Genomic DNA, 20,972 nt, shown 5'->3' on the forward strand with positions numbered 1-20,972 from the left:
AATCCCAAAAATACAAAAGTTGATATTCCGAATTCCACTAAGGTAAAACATCCAAAATTCCCTCAGCTTAACACCTGGCATAGCCTGGTGGCTAGAGCCATAGGCTGACCTGGACCCACAATCCCTTGATCAAGTATTCTACTCCCCAGCAGCACCTTCTTCATCTGTCTCCAAAGCCTTTTCTGCCACAAAAGCTGGATCCGCTTGCTTTTCCACATCCGCTTCCACCTGACTTTCCACTTCCGATTCCACTCCATCTGCCAAATTCTGATCTGGTTCCAAAACACCACTGCTAAGCTCCACCGTCCACTTACTCAGACCCCTTGCACTTACTTCAATTCCCTTGCTTTTGTTCTTCAACTCCTCCATCTCTGCAACCAGCCTTTCATTCTCCATCTTCAATGCTTCATTCTCCCTCCTAATGCTCTCCTTTCTAGCTAGCTGAAACCAATTCTTGAAGCGATCCGTTGACACTTCCATATGCTCCTTCCAAAGCCTAGTTGCTTTATTCCACATTTCCTGTGCATATTCCAGCACTTCCTGCTTCAAGACATCCGCATCCGAATCAGCTAGCATGTCATTCCCTGGTTCTGCAATGCCACCTTCTCCATATCCAGCAATGGAGTTAGTCTATTAATCAAAAAAACATTTTCAGTGCTCAAATCAGACACCTTGTCCCCCAATTCTTAAAATTGCTCATCCACTACAATCTTCAGTCCATCTGTCCACCGAGTGAAATCCTCAGCTACACTCAAAACTTCAGCATTCCTTGCCATAGCCTCAGTTGTAATCCTCTTAACCTCCTTCTACAATCTTTCCTTATCCAACCTCTCTTGAAATAACTGCATCCTAACTTTCTGCATTTCCCATTCTGAAATAGCACTACACTTATGCTCCATCTTCTCACTTTCCATCACCCTAAGCGCCGCATCCTGATTCTGCTGGAACTCATTCAAATCAACCAAACAGTTAGCAGCTTCTTCAACAGAGAAAATCCCCTTAGTCTCATAACTGGCACTGCTACTTGCCTTAACCTTCACACTCTCTGGAACACTCTTCTCCGCATCTCCACCCATTACTTTCATAAACAGTGTGACCTTCTTACCTTTAGACTCCGACTTCTTAGACTCTGACTCCATGGTGAAACTGTTCACTTTGATTCGGACTCCTCCAAACCCTTCCAAGAAACTTTAAAAGGTGATTTTCTTTTTTCAATTGTTGGAGACCCCAACAACAACTTCCTCCACTTCATTCCACATAATGTTCCCTCTTCCTTCACCATATCTGCAAACCGGTGTCTTCAAGCCTGTTGCTACTGACGAAACCTTCAGAACATGCTCAAAAATTGCGGCCAAATAAGGCGCCACTCGGCCCACTGCCGGTGTCCGACGCCGATCTCTCTTGCCAGTAAGCTGCATCCGATCATACAACACTGATGCCCAATCAACCTTAATGCCTCTCTCAACCTGAAACAATGGTGCAAAAGCCTCCTTAGACATGTAAGCGGTCTTCTGCAGAATGTACACCTTCTCCAGATACCAAAACTAATTTGAGGCTCTGATTCCACCCGCATTCCACACCATATAGTATGCCTTCGTCCCAACCGGATTTCCAAATTCCCCCTTCATCTGGGAGTCAATCACTATCCTCCCCTTAGCCGGCATAGGTAAATACAGAACTTTGAAAACCTTGGACACCAACATTGGTGTCAAGCGTACATCCCCTATAATCACTCCATCACTCTCCTTAATCATGTTCCACTGCTGCTCAGCGAACTCATTCTCTGCCCATACGTCCCAAGGTAAACATGCAAACTCATAAAGGCCTATGCGCTTGAGCCATACCTGGGTTTCCATCTCATTTGGGTCAAAGACTTCCACCACTATCTCCACACTCCCCTAATCACTAACAGAATCAGCTTCATCACTCTCCACCTCAATGTGATGTTTCTGCTGCCTCGCCTTGAACAGCTCCTTCATCGACATCTTCATTGACCTAGTGTTCGGCATGGATTATGACGCATCATCCTGCATCCACGCTATCATCTTTCCCTTGATATTTTTAGAAAACATTTCACCCTTCTTTTCCAACTTAACAGGAAATGAACTGCGACGTTCGCACACTTGGATGTGATCTCCAACACTTCTCACCATCTTAATCTTATAATGATGAATTTTCTCCTTGATTGGGGTATGCCATGCAAGATTTACCCAAAAAATATTCGTCCTTAAATGAGTCACATCAGCACTGAGCGAGTTTATAGCCTTAAAGTGAGTAACCCCACTAATGAGTACCCCTTGACCCTTCTGCCCAATTCCATTCCTCCGACTTTCCTCTTTCTAGACTTCCAATCCCACAGTCCGAATTCCAACATCCAATCCGCCATTCGAATTCCGAATTCCATATCCCTTTACATGTTGAACATACTTTGACATTAAATCTGCATTCTGTTGAACATCCTCTACTTCCACGTTTACATCATCTGGTTGACTCCCAAATTGACAAATGGCTTGACAATTGCCATGATAAAATTTAGCTCCATCTGCATTTCCAAAGATGACTTCATCATTTGCTGCAATATCTTTAGTCTTCCACAACATCCACTATGAAATTTCAAGAACTTTTAATATCTGAATTTGCATCTGCATTTTTGCCTGAGTCTGAATTCCAATCCGAATCTGAATTTGAATCTGAATCTCACTCGGAATATGAATCTGAACCAAAATCTGACACTTGGGATACTCCTCTTCATGTCCCTTATACAACAGTGCCCTATCAACTCCTACATATTTGTTCTGATTTTGTCCAATCCAAGAAGAAAATGATGTTGTTAATCCCCACGGAGTATCGATGTCATCCTCCTTGTGACACTGATTGTCATACCTCTTCATCAAGCTTTCCACGGCTTCCATTAAAATTTGCATCTGAATTGGTCTTTGCATCCAAAATTGCAGTTGAATCCAAATCCAAAATTGAGACTGAATCTGAATTGAACTCTGAATTTGAGACTGAATCACATTCGGCATCTTCCAAAATTTGACTTGCTTTATCACAACTGAAAATTTTTCCTCAATATCTCTTCATATCCATCTATATGAAACTGCCACAATATGGAATGCCACCTCCAACTTCCAATATGAATATCATCATCCTCAGTCTCCTCTGTTATGTTGTTGTTATCTTCTAGTCCTTGCTGTTGCAATTGTTTCTTGGCTCTTTTGACATCCTCTTTTGACATTTGCTTTGAAGTCCGCTTGAAATGACAAAATTCCTCCATGATATCCGCATTAGCATGTACATCCTCCATTTGCTGCTGACAACTGTCCTCTTCAAATGTATGTGAATTCCCAATGAGCATGACACTTCGATCAGTTGAAAAGGAATAATCCTCTTGTGCTTCATGGACACACTTCTGTGGTAGGATAGAGGTAACCAAGGTTTCTGCCCGGCTCTGTTCCCTAACCTCATGTTGCTCCTCCTTACCTTGCTGCCTTTTATCCTGCTGATATTGTTGATCCTCCACATGGTCTTCTTTCTGACTTCCCACTTGCATTTGTTGAACTACCACCCATTGATTTCCTGATCAAAACTGTTGTGTACATTGTTGGGATACAATTTCCACAAGATTCGCTAACTGCATATTTCCATCAGTGGATCTTCGTGGTGACAATTCCTCCGAAACTGAGTTGTTCATTGTTGTTGCTGCGAATTCCTCTTGAGTACATCTGATTTTTGAAAATTCTTCCTGCTTTGACTCTTCATTTGTAATCCTACATACATTCTCAATTGAACCCAAAAATAAATCAATCACCTCTTCTTCTTCATTTCTCTCTCTATCCATCACCTCTCCGTTCATTCCTCACATTATCCGCCTCTTCAAATGGTCTTTGATTTCCGTGAACAAAATCCTCAATATGTGTGATTTGCTTCTCCTTTGAATAATAAATCTCATTGACAAGTGACAACACCAACATCAATTTCAGCAATGGATATTCCGTCTCCACTCTATGAGCACACTCTAGTGGTAGGATAGGGGTATCTAGGGGCAATATTAGGCTCTCTTGGCCAACCTCCTTTTGCACCTTCTTCTCCTCCACCTTTGGTATCCCCACATGATGGATGTCGTCTCCAAGCCAACCCATCCGTCATCATCATCACTTAATTCATCTTCGAACTCAGCCGCATATGCATCCCTCAATCTCTCACATGCTTCCTGCAATTTTCTCACCTCCTTCCTGCTAGAACATGATGTCCTCCTCTTTCCTTTATGATTAGTCAACCACTCATATGCCCTCTCTAAGTCATCCTCAAAATCTTCCAACTTATCCCATGCTACCTGTGTCCCATCAACTGATGCTTTATGCATTCTTCGGCTAAATTTTTGAAGTTTTGAACACAAATCCACCATACACCACTTCCTACATGCATCTCCCTCTGAACACTCATCAAATGCACATGGGCAATCCTCCACTTCATGCTTCCAACTCATGCATACCTTGCATTTATTTCTCTTCTTCTTTTGACTCCCCATGGCGCTTATCCGCTAAAACTTTGATTTGAAATTTGGTTGCTTTCTGACTTCCACATTTGCAACAGTTCTAATTCCAAATTCCGCAATTTGACTTCAAACTCTGCAACAGTCATTCTGATTTGAATTCTGATTCTGCAAACTTATCTGATTCCTGATTCTGGTGGTACTCAACTTCCTACACTTCCTCCTAGTGGAACTTGACTCCTATAACTCCCCCCTGGTGGAACTGATCCCCCGGAATTTCTTGTTGATGACCCTCAAAATCTGTGATAATAAATCTGGTTCATCTTCCACTTCTTTGTTTTGTCTGTCTCTCTTATAATCCTCTGTACATCCAAATCTTCTTGTCCAATCTGGATATGTGTCCTCTTTTGCTTCTTCTAGGGCAACATCTGAATTTTGATGACTTTCAAAAAATCATCCCAACTCCATCAACGTGAATGTAACTGTCTTCTTCTAGAGTGCAAATAACTGCCCATACAGACTTGCCCTATTTTGAATGTCTTCCCTTCATTCATTAACTACTTCTGTCTCTTCAGCACTCGCTCCCACAAGAGAAATCTGAATCCGTCCATGCTACGTCACACATACACCATGATCGCCAGTGTTTAAGGTAGAGACATTCAGAACGGGCAAACACAAGAGATAGAATGGAACTAGAACCGGAACTGGAACAGCACACAGAAACAGAAACAGACTAATTCCGCCATAACTTCCATCATCGTATTCCCAAACAGACATTGATCGACAGTTACATAGTTGGAGAATACTAATGGGCAACGCCCTTCCCCAAGAACACCCCTTGGAATCCCAAAAATACAAAAATTGATATTCCAAATTCCATTAAGGTAAAACATCCAAAATTCCCTCGGCTTAACAAAGCCAAGCTGATCTCTCCTGTTGAGAGCCTCTCCCTGACATAATGGTAATGCACCTCAATATGCTTTGTGTGAGCATGAAAAACTGGGTTCCTTGCAACTGCCAATGCGCTCTGACTGTCAGTGTAAATAGTGTTGGTAGTGTCTTGTCCAACACCCAAATGAGCCACCATAAGGCGTCTGAGCCATACACACTCAACCGTAGCTGTGAAGACTACCCTGTACTCAGCCTCACAACTCGAAGTGGCCACAATAGGTTGCCTCTTGCTCGGCCATGATATACAAGAACTGCCAAGCATGAAACAAAAACAACTTGTGGACACTCGCGTGTCAAAACAACCAGCCCAATCTGAGTCTGAAAAAGCATGTAAGTCTGGCGGCAATGATCCTTCCTTGGGATAAAACAAGCCAAGATGTGAAGTGCCACTAAGGTAGCGGAAAATCCTCTTGATATCCTACCAATGCTTAGACCCTAGGCTATGCATAAATCTTCGGACCTGTGAGATTGCAAACTGAATATTTGGCCTCGTGTTGCATACATAAATGAGGCAGCCAACAGCAGCTTGATAAAGAGTGACATCAGTAAGATCGTGAGCATCATGTAGACTCAAATTCAAACCTATTTCCATGGGAATGGGAATAGGTTTGCAATCCTCAAGTCCAAACTTACGTAGTGATAGCCGTTTTTCGGCTCTTTGTAATTGCCACAGTGAGTTACCTCACCCTACCAAAATCACCCAAACACTGTGGCTATCCCTACCATTTCACTGTACATAGGCGTGCGTGAGTCATGGGACTTTTCCCATATCTTCTTAAAAAACCCTCAATTAGCTAGTCATTGGGCTAGTTGAGCCAAAAAAATTAAAAAATATAAGTATATTATGGCTCATGCGTATGTAAATATTTCTTTGTATATAGGGTCTAAATAAAAGAATTTTTCATAATTATTTTGGTATTTATTTAAATATTTCTACCTAGGTGTGTGTTATTTATGCTCTGTACATTGCCTCACCATTACCACAATTTTTCTTACCATTTTTCATACTCTTTATTCCATATAAAAAGAATTTCATGCAAGCTTCTCTTATTTTTGGTGTAACTCCATCCCAACAAAAATCCAAAAAAACTAGTTCTATTTATGTGTATATTTTTTTCACTATTGTGATTTTTTCCTTCCTACATATATTCTCTATTACTCTCATAAATTAGACCACCAAAAATATTCATCTTTTTATGGTAGACTTATAATGAGAGAGATTTATTTTGACCCCTTTATATTTTTCCACCTATATTATTTATATTTGACATGTACATATTTTTTAGACCCCTCAATATTTGATTTTCTTAGTTGTACTATTCACTTATATCATGATCTCAACAATATCTTCAATTATAGACCTACCAAATAAGGTCAAGGGTAGGTGGCATGCATACATGCACTATGGAGGGCTCACTCTTGGAGGTATTCAAAAGAATCATCCAAAGAAGGACCCCACAAGGACCTTGTGCAGTGGAAAAAAACGGTCGATTTTGCTGAATTTTTAAAGTTCACTTGCTCTCCGAATTTGAAAAGGTGATACAAACAAAAGTTGTAGCTCGTGGGCTGAACTTTTGCCTCAAATTTTTTCATATTTTTTTGAGCTACGAGCTGTGAGCTATGATTTTATTATTGGACCCCAATTTTCCCATGTTATGCAGCCACACTCTCTCTTCCACTTTATCATTTTCCTCTTTCACACACACTTCTCCACTCATCATCCCCACCTCTCTCACCCCTCCTCTCTGCACCCTACTCACCTTCTCCTCAACCTTGAAGAATAAGAGAAACCATGGTGAACTCATACCTCCCACACACAATTCCATTCCAAAATTGACCACCTAGTCTCATTTTTCCTCCTCCAAGTTACCCATATCTATCAAAGAAAACCACAAAATTCAGTCTCTTCTCTTAAAAGACAACATCATGGTGGTTGATTACTCAGCTTCAATTACCTTGTCTCTCAAGGAAGGTCAAGAGTGGAGAAAAAATGTACCGTCAAAGCTAGTGGACCGTCAACAAGCGTCAAAATTGGCCCTACTCAAGACACTTGGAGCATCAACCTTGTAAGAAATCCACCTTTTCTTACCTCTTAAGAGTTTTTCTTCCTTATTTGTATCCTACATGGATACTCCCATTGTAAATATCCAATTCCATTTGTAAATTAATACTAACTCTACTAACACTAACCCACTATGAAAAGTCCTATCACCTCCATTTCTCTCCTCTCTCTTTCCCCACCAACTTCTTGATAATTCCAAGCAAAAGAAATTAGATAAATTGCTGAAAATCTAACCCAACCATGGTTAGAGGAGTAACCCTAGCCTTCAAAATTGCTATAAAAGGAGGGTGTAGCTAGCACAAAAGGGGGGAGCCATAAGCAAGAGCACTATGCTATAGCTTGAGAAGCCAAGCTCAACCTCTCTAGAAGGAGCTCTTGAGTGGAAGCTCATTGTCTTATGCATGTGCATGTGTTGTAATAGGGGATTAGCAAGGGAACTCTATGCCATTGTAAGAGAGAGAGTGATCATTCAATTGAGAGTAGGAAATCTATCATTTCTCCTACTAGTGTAAGACCAAAATTTACTGAATCAAGGAGGGTGGATTTGGACTAAGCTTGGATACTTTGTCTCCTTTCCAACGTGAAGTAATGGACAACAATGATGCGTAAGTGTCTTGGTGTTTTTTGTTAAGTTCTTGATAGCTTGTCTCATGGTGTTGTCATCAATCTAGCCATAAATCCCACATACTGTAAGAAGGCGACAGGGTGGAGAGGACTCCCCTGGCCTTAAGACAGTGATTGGGGTGGCTTTTCTTATGATGTGTTGTGGTGAAATTTACGCAAGCTATGTTGAACAAATACTAATCTCACTTTGATTTGTCATGACAGATTTGTAAGAAGGTATTAATGCAACAAGCACCCCCTCCCCCTTTCTCTCTCTTTCTTACATATATAATTGTGTTTGCTTGATTATTGCCGATACGTTTCAAAGCAGCCCAAGCACTCTCTCTCTCTCTCTCTCTCTCTCTCTCTCTCTCTCTCTCTCTCTCTCTCTCTCTCTCTCTCTCTTTACGCGTCCTAGTTCGCATCCAAAACTAAGTGGTGCCCCAAATTTGTGTAGGGTTAGGTTGCGGGTTTGTGTGTGTGTTTGTTGTTTTTTCCAATCCCAACCCAATTGAGCAACACGGGAGCCTTGAAGGGTGTCTAGAGGTTGCTCTTCTTGTTGCCCGCCCCGGACCGCCTCAAATTGGTGCCCCCACTGAGGACGGCTTGTGTATTTTTGTGTAGAATCAACCTTTAGCATAGTCAAGTAGTTTGCATGAATCACGAAAATTTGTATGATCCCTTCATTCCCATTGCAAGGCAAAAGGTATACATAATTGTTAGTACTAAGTTGCAATTTCAACGTGTCATTCGTAGAATTTTAGGTCCTCTTAGGTTGGCCGAGATAAACGCTTCAGTAAATCCTTCTATTTTGCCTCTCATTAGGTACAACCTTAGTTATGACGTCTATATTTTTGTTTTGTTTTAAGCATTAGGTCATGCATAGACCATGGATAATGGCCCAGGAATAGAGGTTTTCCCCTTCCATTTCACTCCACACATTAGAATAAACATTGCAATTAGTAGGAAAATCCATTTTCAACAATGTATGGTGTTCATGTTTGGTGCCCAAAGAGTAGGAGAAATTCTCGCATCACCAAACCCTGTCATTCCACCTCTTATTGATTATCATAGGTCGTTTGATGTGAATATCTTTATTTTGTTGTAGAATAGATTGCAAGCTAGAAAACATTATTGTGTAAATCTTTTTAAGAAAGAAAAACAAAAACGGGTGTCACTTTGAAATCAATTCAATGGAAAGCCAACGCCAAATGTCTGGGTATCCTCTTTTCTTTGGAGAGCCTGGAGAGGATGCAGAATTATTTTTAGCGAATTTCAAGATGTCTTGCCGTATCAAGAGGATAATAACTGATCAAGAACGTGTAGAAATGTTTGAGGTGGTCCTTAGGAAAGATGCTAGCACTTGGTTTGACTCTTTGCCTGAGGAAGTTAAGGGGAATTACACAGAAGTTTTGAATCGTTTTAAGAGATACTTCTTTGATCCCCAGAACACTCAGAAATTATGGCAAGACATTGTTTCTCATAAGCAAAAAGACTTAGATGACTACTACTTATACAAGCAAGAGTTCCTACGTCTTTGGGCTTTATGGATACGAAATGTTGCTAACCCTGGTGATGGTGCAGAATTTTTTAAGAAGGAGAGGTTCATAGCCGGACTCTTTCCTGAACTTAAGGTAAAAGTTGAGGCGGGTGCACCTGCTACTTTTGATGCAGCGGAAACTAGGGCTGCTGAGAAGTATAGGAAACTCAAGTGCTTAAGGGGAGAGGTTCCAATAGAAGTTCTTAGACCCAAAGGTAAGTCACAAGCATCAACATCTAGGGAGCTTCCTGAGGTAACGGCTGAAGTGATTGAGAAGTTAAATGAATCTTTAAGCAGCTTGTCAATTCACCTTGCACAAGCTGTAGGTCCAAAGGGACAAGCAAAGAAGTCAGAAGAGAGAGAGCCACGAACTAGGAGAGTCTTGCAATGTTGGAATTGCGGAGAGTCTGGACATGGGATGTATAATTGTCCTTGGCCCCGTGGGGAGCCAGGGAGACCTAGCTTGAATTACCCAGTGATGAATGCAGGTGAAGGAACTGGTCAACAACCAAGGCTTCTACAAAGACCAAATGGACCAAGACCACCTCCACAAGGGGTAGAAGGAGTTCCACCTTTGCCACATCCAAATGTGCATGTGGTAGAGGTGACAAACTCAAATGAGGTTGACATGGAAGCAAATGGCATTAAGCGTGGCCGAGGAAAAGGTAAAGAGAAAGAGGGTGTCCCATCACAGAGTGACCATGGACAAGGCAAGAAGGCAAAGGAGACCAAGGAAGCTAAGAGGACTCAACGTCGTATCAATCTCCAAGACTTCCCTCTTGGACATGGTATGGCTCCATACAACCTGTTGGAAGACATGCGAGGTAAGGGTCCTGATATCTCATGGCCTCAGTTTCTTGCATTATGCCCACAAGTTAGGAGGGATTTAACAAAGGCAGTTAGCACTAGGAGAAAGGCAAAAGAGAGTTTTCCTGTTGTAAAAATTGCACATGCTGAAATGAACGAGGATATTACACCTGTGCTAGATTGTTACATAAAAGGAAGATTGGTTAGGAAAGGTCTAGTGGATGGGGGTGCACAAATTTTCATCATGACAGAAGGGCTCATGCAAAGACTAGGCATGCACATCCATGAGACACCTAAAATCAAAGTGAAAATGGCAAACAATAGCAAGGCTAGGTGCGTAGGCATTTGTAAAAATGTTTTTGTGGAGGCCTTTGGCATTAAGAAGGCAGTGGATTTCTATGTCATGTCTACCAAAGGAAATGGTTACCCATTTATCCTAGGAAGACCATGGCTAATGAAAATGCGAGCTTTGCAGGATTGGGAGAGTGGAAAGCTAATTTGCAGGAATGACAATCACAAGAAGGTTGTCTTTGACATGAAGGAGCAACGCCAAGAGGAGCTCCATGAAGAATCATCTCAAAGTGAGACGGAAGAAGATTGGACTGAAAACACTTCAGAAGAAGAAAGTGGCAGCAGCATTACTGAAGAGGAGTCCTCCATTGAAGTCATGGGGGTAAGGTTTAAGCCAAACAACCAGGAGACCTCTTCTCGAGGTTTGGAAGAGGTAGGTTCCCAAGAGAACCAAAAGGTGGAAGATGAAGGAATGCTAGAAGGTATGTTGTCTACAACACTTACAAAGGATGAAAGAGAGGAGTTCAAATGTGTGCTAAGGAAATTTCCGAGGCTTTTTGCTAAAGACTACACAGATGTGCATGGAGTAGATTTTGTTCAACACAAGATTGAGTTGAAGCCAGAGGCCACACCTAAGGCTCAAAAGCTATGAAGGCTAGGAGTCATTAAGGAGCAGGCTCTACTCAAGGAGGTAAGAAAGCTTCTAGCAGCAGGTTTCATTTATCCAGTGGAGAATTCAGAGTGGGTCTCTCCCGTTGTTGTCACTCCTAAGAAAAACGGTAAGTGGAGGGTGTGTGTGGATTATCGTCCACTTAATGAGGCAATAAAAAGAGATCACTTTCCCCTCCCATTTCAGGATGAGATACTAAATGAGGTAGCTGGTCATGAGAAGTACATTGTGTGTGATGGCTACTCAGGCTACTTTCAAATAGGTATCGCATTGGAAGATCAATTGAAAACAACCTTTATCACTCCTTGGGGTTGTTATGCTTTTAGAGTCATGCCATTTGGTCTGACAAATGCTCCTGCAACATTCCAACGTTTCATGAATATGGTGTTTCAAGCATTCTTTGGAAAGTCAATTAGGGTGTTCATTGATGATTTCTGTATTTATAGCTCAAAATCATTGCATCTACAAAGGGTAGAAGAAGGTTTAAAGAAGCTCTACGACATGGGAGGTCAACTCAACCCCGACAAGTGTCACATAGCTGAGGATGAAGTGATCTTGCTTGGTCACAAGGTTTCCTATAAAGGCATTGAGGTGGATCCTTCAAAGGCAAAGGCTCTTATTGAGCTCCCCTCACCCAAGAATCTCAAAGAGGTCATATCATTCATTCAAAAAGTAAAGTATATGTCACACTTTATTCACTTAGCTTCGGAGTTGCTTCATCCTTTGCAAAAGTTGGCACAACAAGTAGAATTTGCATGGTCTGATGAGCTTGAAGAGTATTTTTGTAACATTAAAGTCATTTTGTCAGAGCTACCAACACTCATGCCTCCTTGTTGCGAGTACACATTCTTTGTTAGCTCTAGTGTTGGAAGGGAAACAATTGGTGCTGTGTTGCTACAACAAGATCCCCACAGTACAAGGATGCAACCCATCTACTTTGCTAGTAGGGTCATGAATGCTTTGGAGAGAGACTACACAGAAGCAGAACTCATGATGCTTTCTCTCATGTTTGCGGTGAGAAAGTTTAGATCCTACCTGCTACCAAAACCTTTTGTAATTCTCACTGCAGAGAATTTGTTCCCTTGGGTGTCATCTCAAATGAATCTTAGTACTAGGATCTCAAAGTGGATTATGGAGTTGCAAGAGTTTCAATACTCTTTCAAGGTAGAAGATAGTGTGCGTGCACAATTGGCAGGGATTCTCACTTATAGGGTGCATGAAAAGGAGATTAAGGTGCCTGAAGTAAAGACCCTACCATTACCACCACCAAAAAGTATTCCTAATGCTTTTACCTTGTTCTTTGATGGAGCTTTTCGTCGAGCCACAGGAAAAGCAGGGGGAGGGCTAGTGTTGCTCAACCCAAGTGGAGAGGTGGTCATGAAAGAGAAGTTCAATCTACCAAGTTCAGCTAGCAACAATGAAGCAGAATACGACACACTAATTCATGGTTTGAAGATGTGCATTGGCCAAGGGATACAATGCCTCATGGTAAAGGGAGATGCACTTCTCATTGTTAAACAGATTTTAGGTATTTGGGCATGCAAGAATGAAAGCTTACGGACAAAAGTTCATGCCATTCGTAGATTGTTTAATCAATTTGAAGAAGTGCAACTATATCATATTCCTAGGAAACAGAATGAAGATGCCGATTTACTTGCACAGCAAGTAGTTACATGTGTTGAGGAAGAAGTGCAGGTCATCATGGTGGCAGCAACTGTCAAGCAACCGAGATACCAGGGATTGGAGTCATTGACTCCCATTATTAGCTACATTTTGGAGGGCGAGTTTCCACAAGACTTCACGAAGGCTCAGAAGAGGAGACTCATGAAGAAGGCAAGCGCATATCTCTTCCTAGAAGGCTCCATCTATCAAAGAGGGAAGGATCAAGTGTGCAGAAGAGTACCAACTATCGAGGAAATTCCAGCCATTCTAAAAGGTTTGCATGAAGAGGCCTGTGGTGGTCATTTTGCCCAAGAATCAACTGTGAAGAAGATTTTGCTTGCGGGGTATGTTTGGCCAAGCTTGCATGTGGATGTTCAACATTGGTGTAAAAGCTGTCACAATTGTCAGATAAATGGAAATAGAAGGTTGGTGCATGGCCCGAGGCAAATAGTGCTTGCAAATGGACCCTTTGAAAAGTGGGGCATTGATGCTATGGGTCCTCTGCCTAGGACAAAAAATGGTAAACTCTACATTCTAGTGGCTATAGACTATATGACTAGGTGGGTGGAAGCACAGAGTGTGGCAAAGGTAAATGAGAAGACAGTGAGCAAATTCGTCTACACTCACATTTGTTGTAGATTTGGCACACCTTTGGAGATTGTTTCTGATAATGGTCCAGGGTTTAGAAAGGGATTGCTCACAGAAGTCTGTGAAGAACTTCACATTCTACATCGTCACAGTACACCCTACTATCCCCAATCAAATGGTTTGGTAGAAAAAGCTAATGGTGTCATTGCAGGCATCATTAGAAAGATGGTGAAAAACAAGACAAAGTTGTGGGATGACTTCTTGGATGGTGCCTTGTGGGCGTATCGAACCACATATAAGGAAGCCACGGAGTTCACACCATTTCACTTGGTCTATGGTCAAGAGGCTTTACAGCCAATTGAGCTAAACATTCCAACAATGCGACTTCATGGCAAATCAGCACAAGATGATCAAGAAGCATGGATGGATCGACTTCTTACCTTAGCTGAGCTTGAGTGGAAAAGAGAAGCAGCATACGAGTGCTATAAGAGGAAAGCCACACAGACAAAGGAGAAGCTTGACAAGAAACTGAAGGACAAAGGCATCAATGAAGGAGATCTTGTGCTAAGGTATGACAATCGACTCGATAATCGTTTTGATGCCAAATTTGAAACAAGATGGCAAGGGCCATACATAGTCAAGAAGGCTTTCAATTCAAGTTACTATCAGCTTATGGACCTGAATGGTAAAGAGCACTCCAGGAAAGTAAACGGGTATCGCTTGAACCCCTATTTGAGTCGCCTTCTACCAAAGGATCTACCAAAGATCTGTCAAAAGGCCACTGTCTCATGTAAGTATTGTTACATGAATCATGAGTGTAACTCTAGCCAAAATTCTGAGGGGCCAAACAATAAAGATCTCGTCAAGGACTCTGAAGCACTCTCTTTGGAAAAGATGCTCTATGATGGTACATGAATATACCATCATCCAGGGGGAGGGCTAATGATAGCCGTTTTTCGGCTCTTTGTAATTGCCACAGTGAGTTACCTCACCCTACCAAAATCACCCAAACACTGTGGCTATCCCTACCATTTCACTGTACATAGGCGTGCGTGAGTCACGAGACTTTTCCCATATCTTCTTAAAAAACCCTCAATTAGCTAGTCATTGGGCTAGTTGAGCCAAAAAAAATTAAAAAATTTAAAAATATAAGTATATTATGGCTCATGCGTATGTAAATATTTCTTTGTATATAGGGCCTAAATAAAAGATTTTTTCATAATTATTTTGGTATTTATTTAAATATTTCTACCTAGGTGTGTGTTATTTATGCTCTGTACATTGCCTCACCATTACCACAATTTTTCTTACCATTTTTCATACTCTTTATTCCATATAAAAAGAATTTCATGCAAGCTTCTCTTATTTTTGGTGTAACTCCATCCCAACAAAAATCCAAAAAAACTAGTTCTATTTATGTGTATATTTTTTTCACTATTGTGATTTTTTCCTTCCTACATATATTCTCTATTACTCTCATAAATTAGACCACCAAAAATATTCATCTTTTTATGGTAGACTTATAATGAGAGAGATTTATTTTGACCCCTTTATATTTTTCCACCTATATTATTTATATTTGACATGTACATATTTTTTAGACCCCTCAATATTTGATTTTCTTAGTTGTACTATTCACTTATATCATGATCTCAACAATATCTTCAATTATAGACCTACCAAATAAGGTCAAGGGTAGGTGGCATGCATACATGCACTATGGAGGGCTCACTCTTGGAGGTATTCAAAAGAATCATCCAAAGAAGAACCCCACAAGGACCTTGTGCAGTGGAAAAAAACGGTCGGTTTTGCTGAATTTTTAAAGTTCACTTGCTCTCCGAATTTGAAAAGGTGATACAAAAAAAAGTTGTAGCTCGTGGGCTGAACTTTTGCCTCAAATTTTTTCATATTTTTTTGAGCTACGAGCTGTGAGCTATGATTTTATTAGTGGACCCCAATTTTTCCATGTTATGCAGCCACACTCTCTCTTCCACTTTATCATTTTCCTCTTTCACACACACTTCTCCACTCATCATCCCCACCTCTCTCACCCCTCCTCTCTGCACCCTACTCACCTTCTCCTCAACCTTGAAGAATAAGAGAAACCATGGTGAACTCATACCTCCCACACACAATTCCATTCCAAAATTGACCACCTAGTCTCATTTTTCCTCCTCCAAGTTACCCATATCTATCAAAGAAAACCACAAAATTCAGCCTCTTCTCTTAAAAGACAGCATCATGGTGGTTGATTACTCAGCTTCAATTACCTTGTCTCTCAAGGAAGGTCAAGAGTGGAGAAAAAATGTACCGTCAAAGCTAGTGGACCGTCAACAAGCGTCAAAATTGGCCCTACTCAAGACACTTGGAGCATCAACCTTGTAAGAAATCCACCTTTTCTTACCTCTTAAGAGTTTTTCTTCCTTATTTGTATCCTACATGGATACTCCCATTGTAAATATCCAATTCCATTTGTAAATTAATACTAACTCTACTAACACTAACCCACTATGAAAAGTCCTATCACCTCCATTTCTCTCCTCTCTCTTTCCCCACCAACTTCTTGATAATTCCAAGCAAAAGAAATTACATAAATTGCTGAAAATCTAACCCAACCATGGTTAGAGGAGTAACCCTAGCCTTCAAAATTGCTATAAAAGGAGGGTGTAGCTAGCACAAAAGGGGGGAGCCATAAGCAAGAGCACTATGCTATAGCTTGAGAAGCCAAGCTCAACCTCTCTAGAAGGAGCTCTTGAGTGGAAGCTCATTGTCTTATGCATGTGCATGTGTTGTAATAGGGGATTAGCAAGGGAACTCTATGCCATTGTAAGAGAGAGAGTGATCATTCAATTGAGAGTAGGAAATCTATCATTTCTCCTACTAGTGTAAGCCCAAAATTTACTGAATCAAGGAGGGTGGATTTGGACTAAGCTTGGATACTTTGTCTCCTTTCCAACGTGAAGTAATGGACAACAATGATGCGTAAGTGTCTTGGTGTTTTTTGTTAAGTTCTTGATAGCTTGTCTCATGGTGTTGTCATCAATCTAGCCATAAATCCCACATACTGTAAGAAGGCGACAGGGTGGAGAGGACTCCCCTGGCCTTAAGACAGTGATTGGGGTGGCTTTTCTTGTGATGTGTTGTGGTGAAATTTACGCAAGCTATGTTGAACAAATACTAATCTCACTTTGATTTGTCATGACAGATTTGTAAGAAGGTATTAATGCAACAAGCACCCCCTCCCCCTTTCTCTCTCTTTCTTACATATATAATTGTGTTTGCTTGATTATTGCCGATACGTTTCAAAGCAGCCCAAGCACTCTCTCTCTCTCTCTCTCTCTCTCTCTCTCTCTCTCTCTCTCTCTCTCTCTCTCTCTCTCTCTCTCTCTCTCTCTCTCTCTCTCTCTCTCTTTACGCGTCCTAGTTCGCATCCAAAACTAGGTGGTGCCCCAAATTTGTGTAGGGTTAGGTTGCGGGTTTGTGTGTGTGTTTGTTGTTTTTTCCAATCCCAACCCAATTGAGCAGCACGGGAGCCTTGAAGGGTGTCTAGAGGTTGCTCTTCTTGTTGCCCGCCCCGGACCGCCTCAGTAGCAATGTCTCTATGTAACATTTTTGACACAAGGTAATACCACCATCACACTGCTTAAACTGTATACTCAAGTAATGATTCAACAGCCCCAAATCTTTCATCTTGAAAGTATCATTCAAATCAGCCTTAAATTCAGAAATATGTCTCTCATTTGGTCCAGTGATCAACAAATCATCAACATAAAGAACCACAATGAGAACTACATCACCCTCACGCTTTACATACAATGTGCTTTCTGTTGGACTGTTACGAAAGCCTCGTTTAACCAAATGAGTGTCAGCTTTCTCATACCAAGCATGAGGAGATTGCTTCAACCCATACAAGGCCTTCTTACATCTGCACACTTTGTCCTCTTGTCCTTTTATGACAAAACCGTGAGGCTGCGTCACATAAACTTCCTCAAATATGTCACCATTCAATAAAGCAGCAACAGTGTCTAATTGATGTACATCCCAACCAAAATGAGCTACCAATGCACATAGAAAATGCACAGTAGTCATACGACAAGTGGGAGAAAAAGTCTCTTGATAATCTATGCCTTTTTGCTGTGCATAATCCTTTGCAACAAGTCGAGCCTTATGGCGATCGATCTCACCATCCGGCTTGCGTTTCAACTTGTAAACCAGGAGGCAAATCACATAAAGTCCATGTGTCATTTTCTATAAGTGCATCATATTCTGATTGCATGGCAGCCATCCAATTTTCTGAATTCTGTGCTTCATCAAAAGACAGAGGCTCCTCAACATCATGTAAGCTAGACACAATCTGATGCATGGCGAGAGCTTGAACGAGTACAACTAGACAAAGGTGCATTCAATTTACTGTCACGCAAAGTGTGCACTAGCCATTTTGGCATACCTCTAGCCTGCTCATTTTCAGGCCTTTCCTCATCAAGTACATCATGAACATCTGCATCAGTAATAGGCTGATCTGGAACATTTTCAGAAACCCCCATAGGTTGTACATTTTCCTCATTGGAACTTACATTCGTATTTCCACCACTGAAAAGAGGCAACAAAGTGTCATAAATGTCCTGTGAGCTTACATTACTGTCTCTAGTACATGATAGCAAGGGTTGAATAGAATCTTCCACAAACACTACATCTCGTGAAACCAAAATACACTTCGTTTGCGGATGATATAACCTGTAACCTGTGCTTTTAGCACTATAACCAATAAAAATACATTTGACAGCCTTATCATCCAATTTTTTGAGTTGTGTTTCTGGCACCAAAGCATATGCCAATCAACCAAAAACACGCATGTGCTCAATAGAAGGCTTTCTATCATGCCATGCTTCGTATGGAGTTATAGACTGCAAAGCTTTCGTAGGACACCTGTTAAGTACATAAGTGGCACACATGATGGCCTCAAGCCAAAAACAATGCGGCAAAGCTTGACTTTTTCACCATACATCATGCCATTTCCGTCAGTGACCTGTTTTTCCTCTCAGCAACACCATTTTGTTGAGGTGTATAAGGCACTGTACATTGGTGTTTTATCCCACGACTAGCCAAAAATGCATTAAATTCATATACTCCCCCCTCGATCGGAACGGAGGGTGCCCATAGTACATTTCGAGACATTTTCAGCCATAGCCACAAATTATTTGAAGCACATAAAAACTTCGAACTTCGCTTTAAGAGAAAATACCCATGCATGCCTGGAGTAATCATCAATGAAAGTGGTGAAGTACAGGTAGTTTCCCAAGGACAAAGTTTGCATGGGCCCACAAACATCACTATGCACAAGCTGCAACCTGCATGTGGCCCGAACTGAACCATCCTTTGGAAACTTAGAACGTTGCATCTTACTCAAAATACAGCCTTCACAAACATGTTTGACAGGTGCTTCAAGAGGTGGCAAAGAAGCAACCATATCAGATTTTTGCAAACGTAGCAAACTGGCAAAATTCACATGACCAAAACGTGCATGCCAAAGTTTTGCATCTGAAATAGCCCTTGAATCTACAACAGCATTTGCAAAATTTTGTCCACACTTGTCATACAAAGTGAGATTATACAACCCACGGCACAAGAGGCCAAATGCAACAATTTCATCACCAAAACTGATATCATGAACTGTACATCTGTCATCCACAAATTTGACTACAAGTCCAAGTCTAGCAAGTGCGGAAATAGACAAGATATTCTTCTTGATCCCTGGTACATAAAGTGCATCAACAAGTGTGAAGGAACTGCCATTTGCAGCAGTAAGGACAATCTTTCCAACTCCCTGAACTGGATAAGAGGCATTGTTGGCACGAGTGACTGAATTCCCATGAGGGACAGACTCAAGAGAGGTAAACAATTCACGATGTGAGGTAATGTGCTTTGTAGCACCACTGTCGAAATACTACACATGTGAATCTGCAACAACAACTGATAAGCATGCATCATGATGGATAGTAGGATTGTAAGTGCATTCTGTGCTAATTCTGCATTGACATCAGCATGACAGTCTCCTTTCACAGAAGACTCAACAATGGCTGCATTTGTAGTGGAACCAGCATTTGCAGTGGAACCACCCTCTTTCTTCTTAGCCTCTTTGGCCTTCAACTTAGGACACGACTTGATCAAGTAATCATTAGCTTTACAATAATGGCAACGCATCTTCTTTTTGCCCTTATCTCCAAAATTTCCAGACGAAGTGTTTCCAGCAGAAGCATTAGGAACAGAAGTTTTGCCACTCGCAGCAGAATTATAAGAAGTGGTTGCATTACTGTTACCACCCTTTCTTTGAGAAGCAATAAAAGCATGTTCAACTGCACGCTGCCTAGTCTTGTGTTTTTTGGAAAGTGACTCTTGCAACAGCAATGTGCATAATGCATCAAACTTGACAACTTCAGGATTTCCTTGGGTCATAAGTCTCCAAGTACTAGCAAAAGTCTAGTAAGAATCTGGTAAGGCATCAAGAACAGTCTGCACAAGGGAACTGTCTGAAATGACTTCACCTGCAAAAATACGTTGCTCATTGATATCCTTGACACTAGCAAGGAAAGTGTCCATATCATCTTCCTCATGCATAATCTTCGACTCCATCTCTTTACGCAGCAAAGAAATTTTAGCCTCATTGCGGCTTGCATAAAGACCTGCTAGAATATCCCAAGCCTATTTTGAAGATTTTACTGAACAGATGTGAGGAACAATGGTGCGCTTCATAGACAACGCAATCAATGCATGATCCTGCGCATCCTTTACATCCCAACGAGCTTGTTCTATCGTAGGCAAAACAACTCTAATTGCAGCAAGACCTGCAACATCCTCAACATCGCCTACATCCTCAGAACCAGGACGTACATCAATGCCCTGCACAATATCCTAGACGCCCTTTAACACAAGAACGTGTTGCATCATATACACCCACATAGGGTAATTGTCCCCATCCAACCTGTCCTCAGCCAGCAAACATCTTGAACACATCTGTGTTGTTGTTGTCAGCCATGGTAAATGCTGCACCTGATCTGAAAACTACCCGAAAATAAGAGAAACGGAGCGGGAACAACCTCTGCTTTATAGCACAAACCATAGAAGACTATAAGACACCTGTTATGCAGAAAACGGAATTGACAAAAATTCTGCACAAAATGACGAAATAGCTTGTGCAGTACTGCTTGTAGTGGAAACGGAGGCCGAAATGAGCCCGAATCAAAAATCTGAGCAGACTAGCCTCTACGAGCTCTCCCGAAGTATTTGTCAACCTGCGAATGCTTTT

The 20,972-nt window shown here is 41.4% G+C and overlaps 1 protein-coding gene across 1 annotated transcript; it reads right to left on the minus strand.

Moving 5' to 3' along the window:
- Positions 1 to 2,473: 2,473 nt before the first annotated feature.
- Positions 2,474 to 3,974, minus strand: LOC147460934 (uncharacterized). The gene is made up of 2 exons (XM_086499882.1): positions 3,054 to 3,974; positions 2,474 to 2,588 (listed from the first exon to the last, which is right to left on the minus strand). Exons 1-2 carry the CDS (start codon positions 3,551 to 3,553, stop codon positions 2,474 to 2,476), a joined length of 615 nt encoding a protein of 204 aa, XP_086356008.1. The 5' UTR covers positions 3,554 to 3,974.
- Positions 3,975 to 20,972: the final 16,998 nt, after the last annotated feature.

The sequence above is a fragment of the Adiantum capillus-veneris genome, chromosome 3 (genome assembly GCF_014529385.1).
Source record: "Adiantum capillus-veneris isolate H3 chromosome 3, ASM1452938v2, whole genome shotgun sequence".
NCBI classification, from domain to species: Eukaryota; Viridiplantae; Streptophyta; class Polypodiopsida; order Polypodiales; family Pteridaceae; genus Adiantum; species Adiantum capillus-veneris.

Coding starts and splice junctions, on each gene's coding strand:
- LOC147460934 (XM_086499882.1), bottom strand. CDS start 3,553: ATGCAAGTGGGAAGTCAGAAAGAAGACCATGTGGAGGATCAACAATAT. Junction 2,589..3,053: donor TTGAGGAAAAATTTTCAGTT/GTGATAAAGCAA, acceptor ATGTTGTGGAAG/ACTAAAGATATTGCAGCAAA.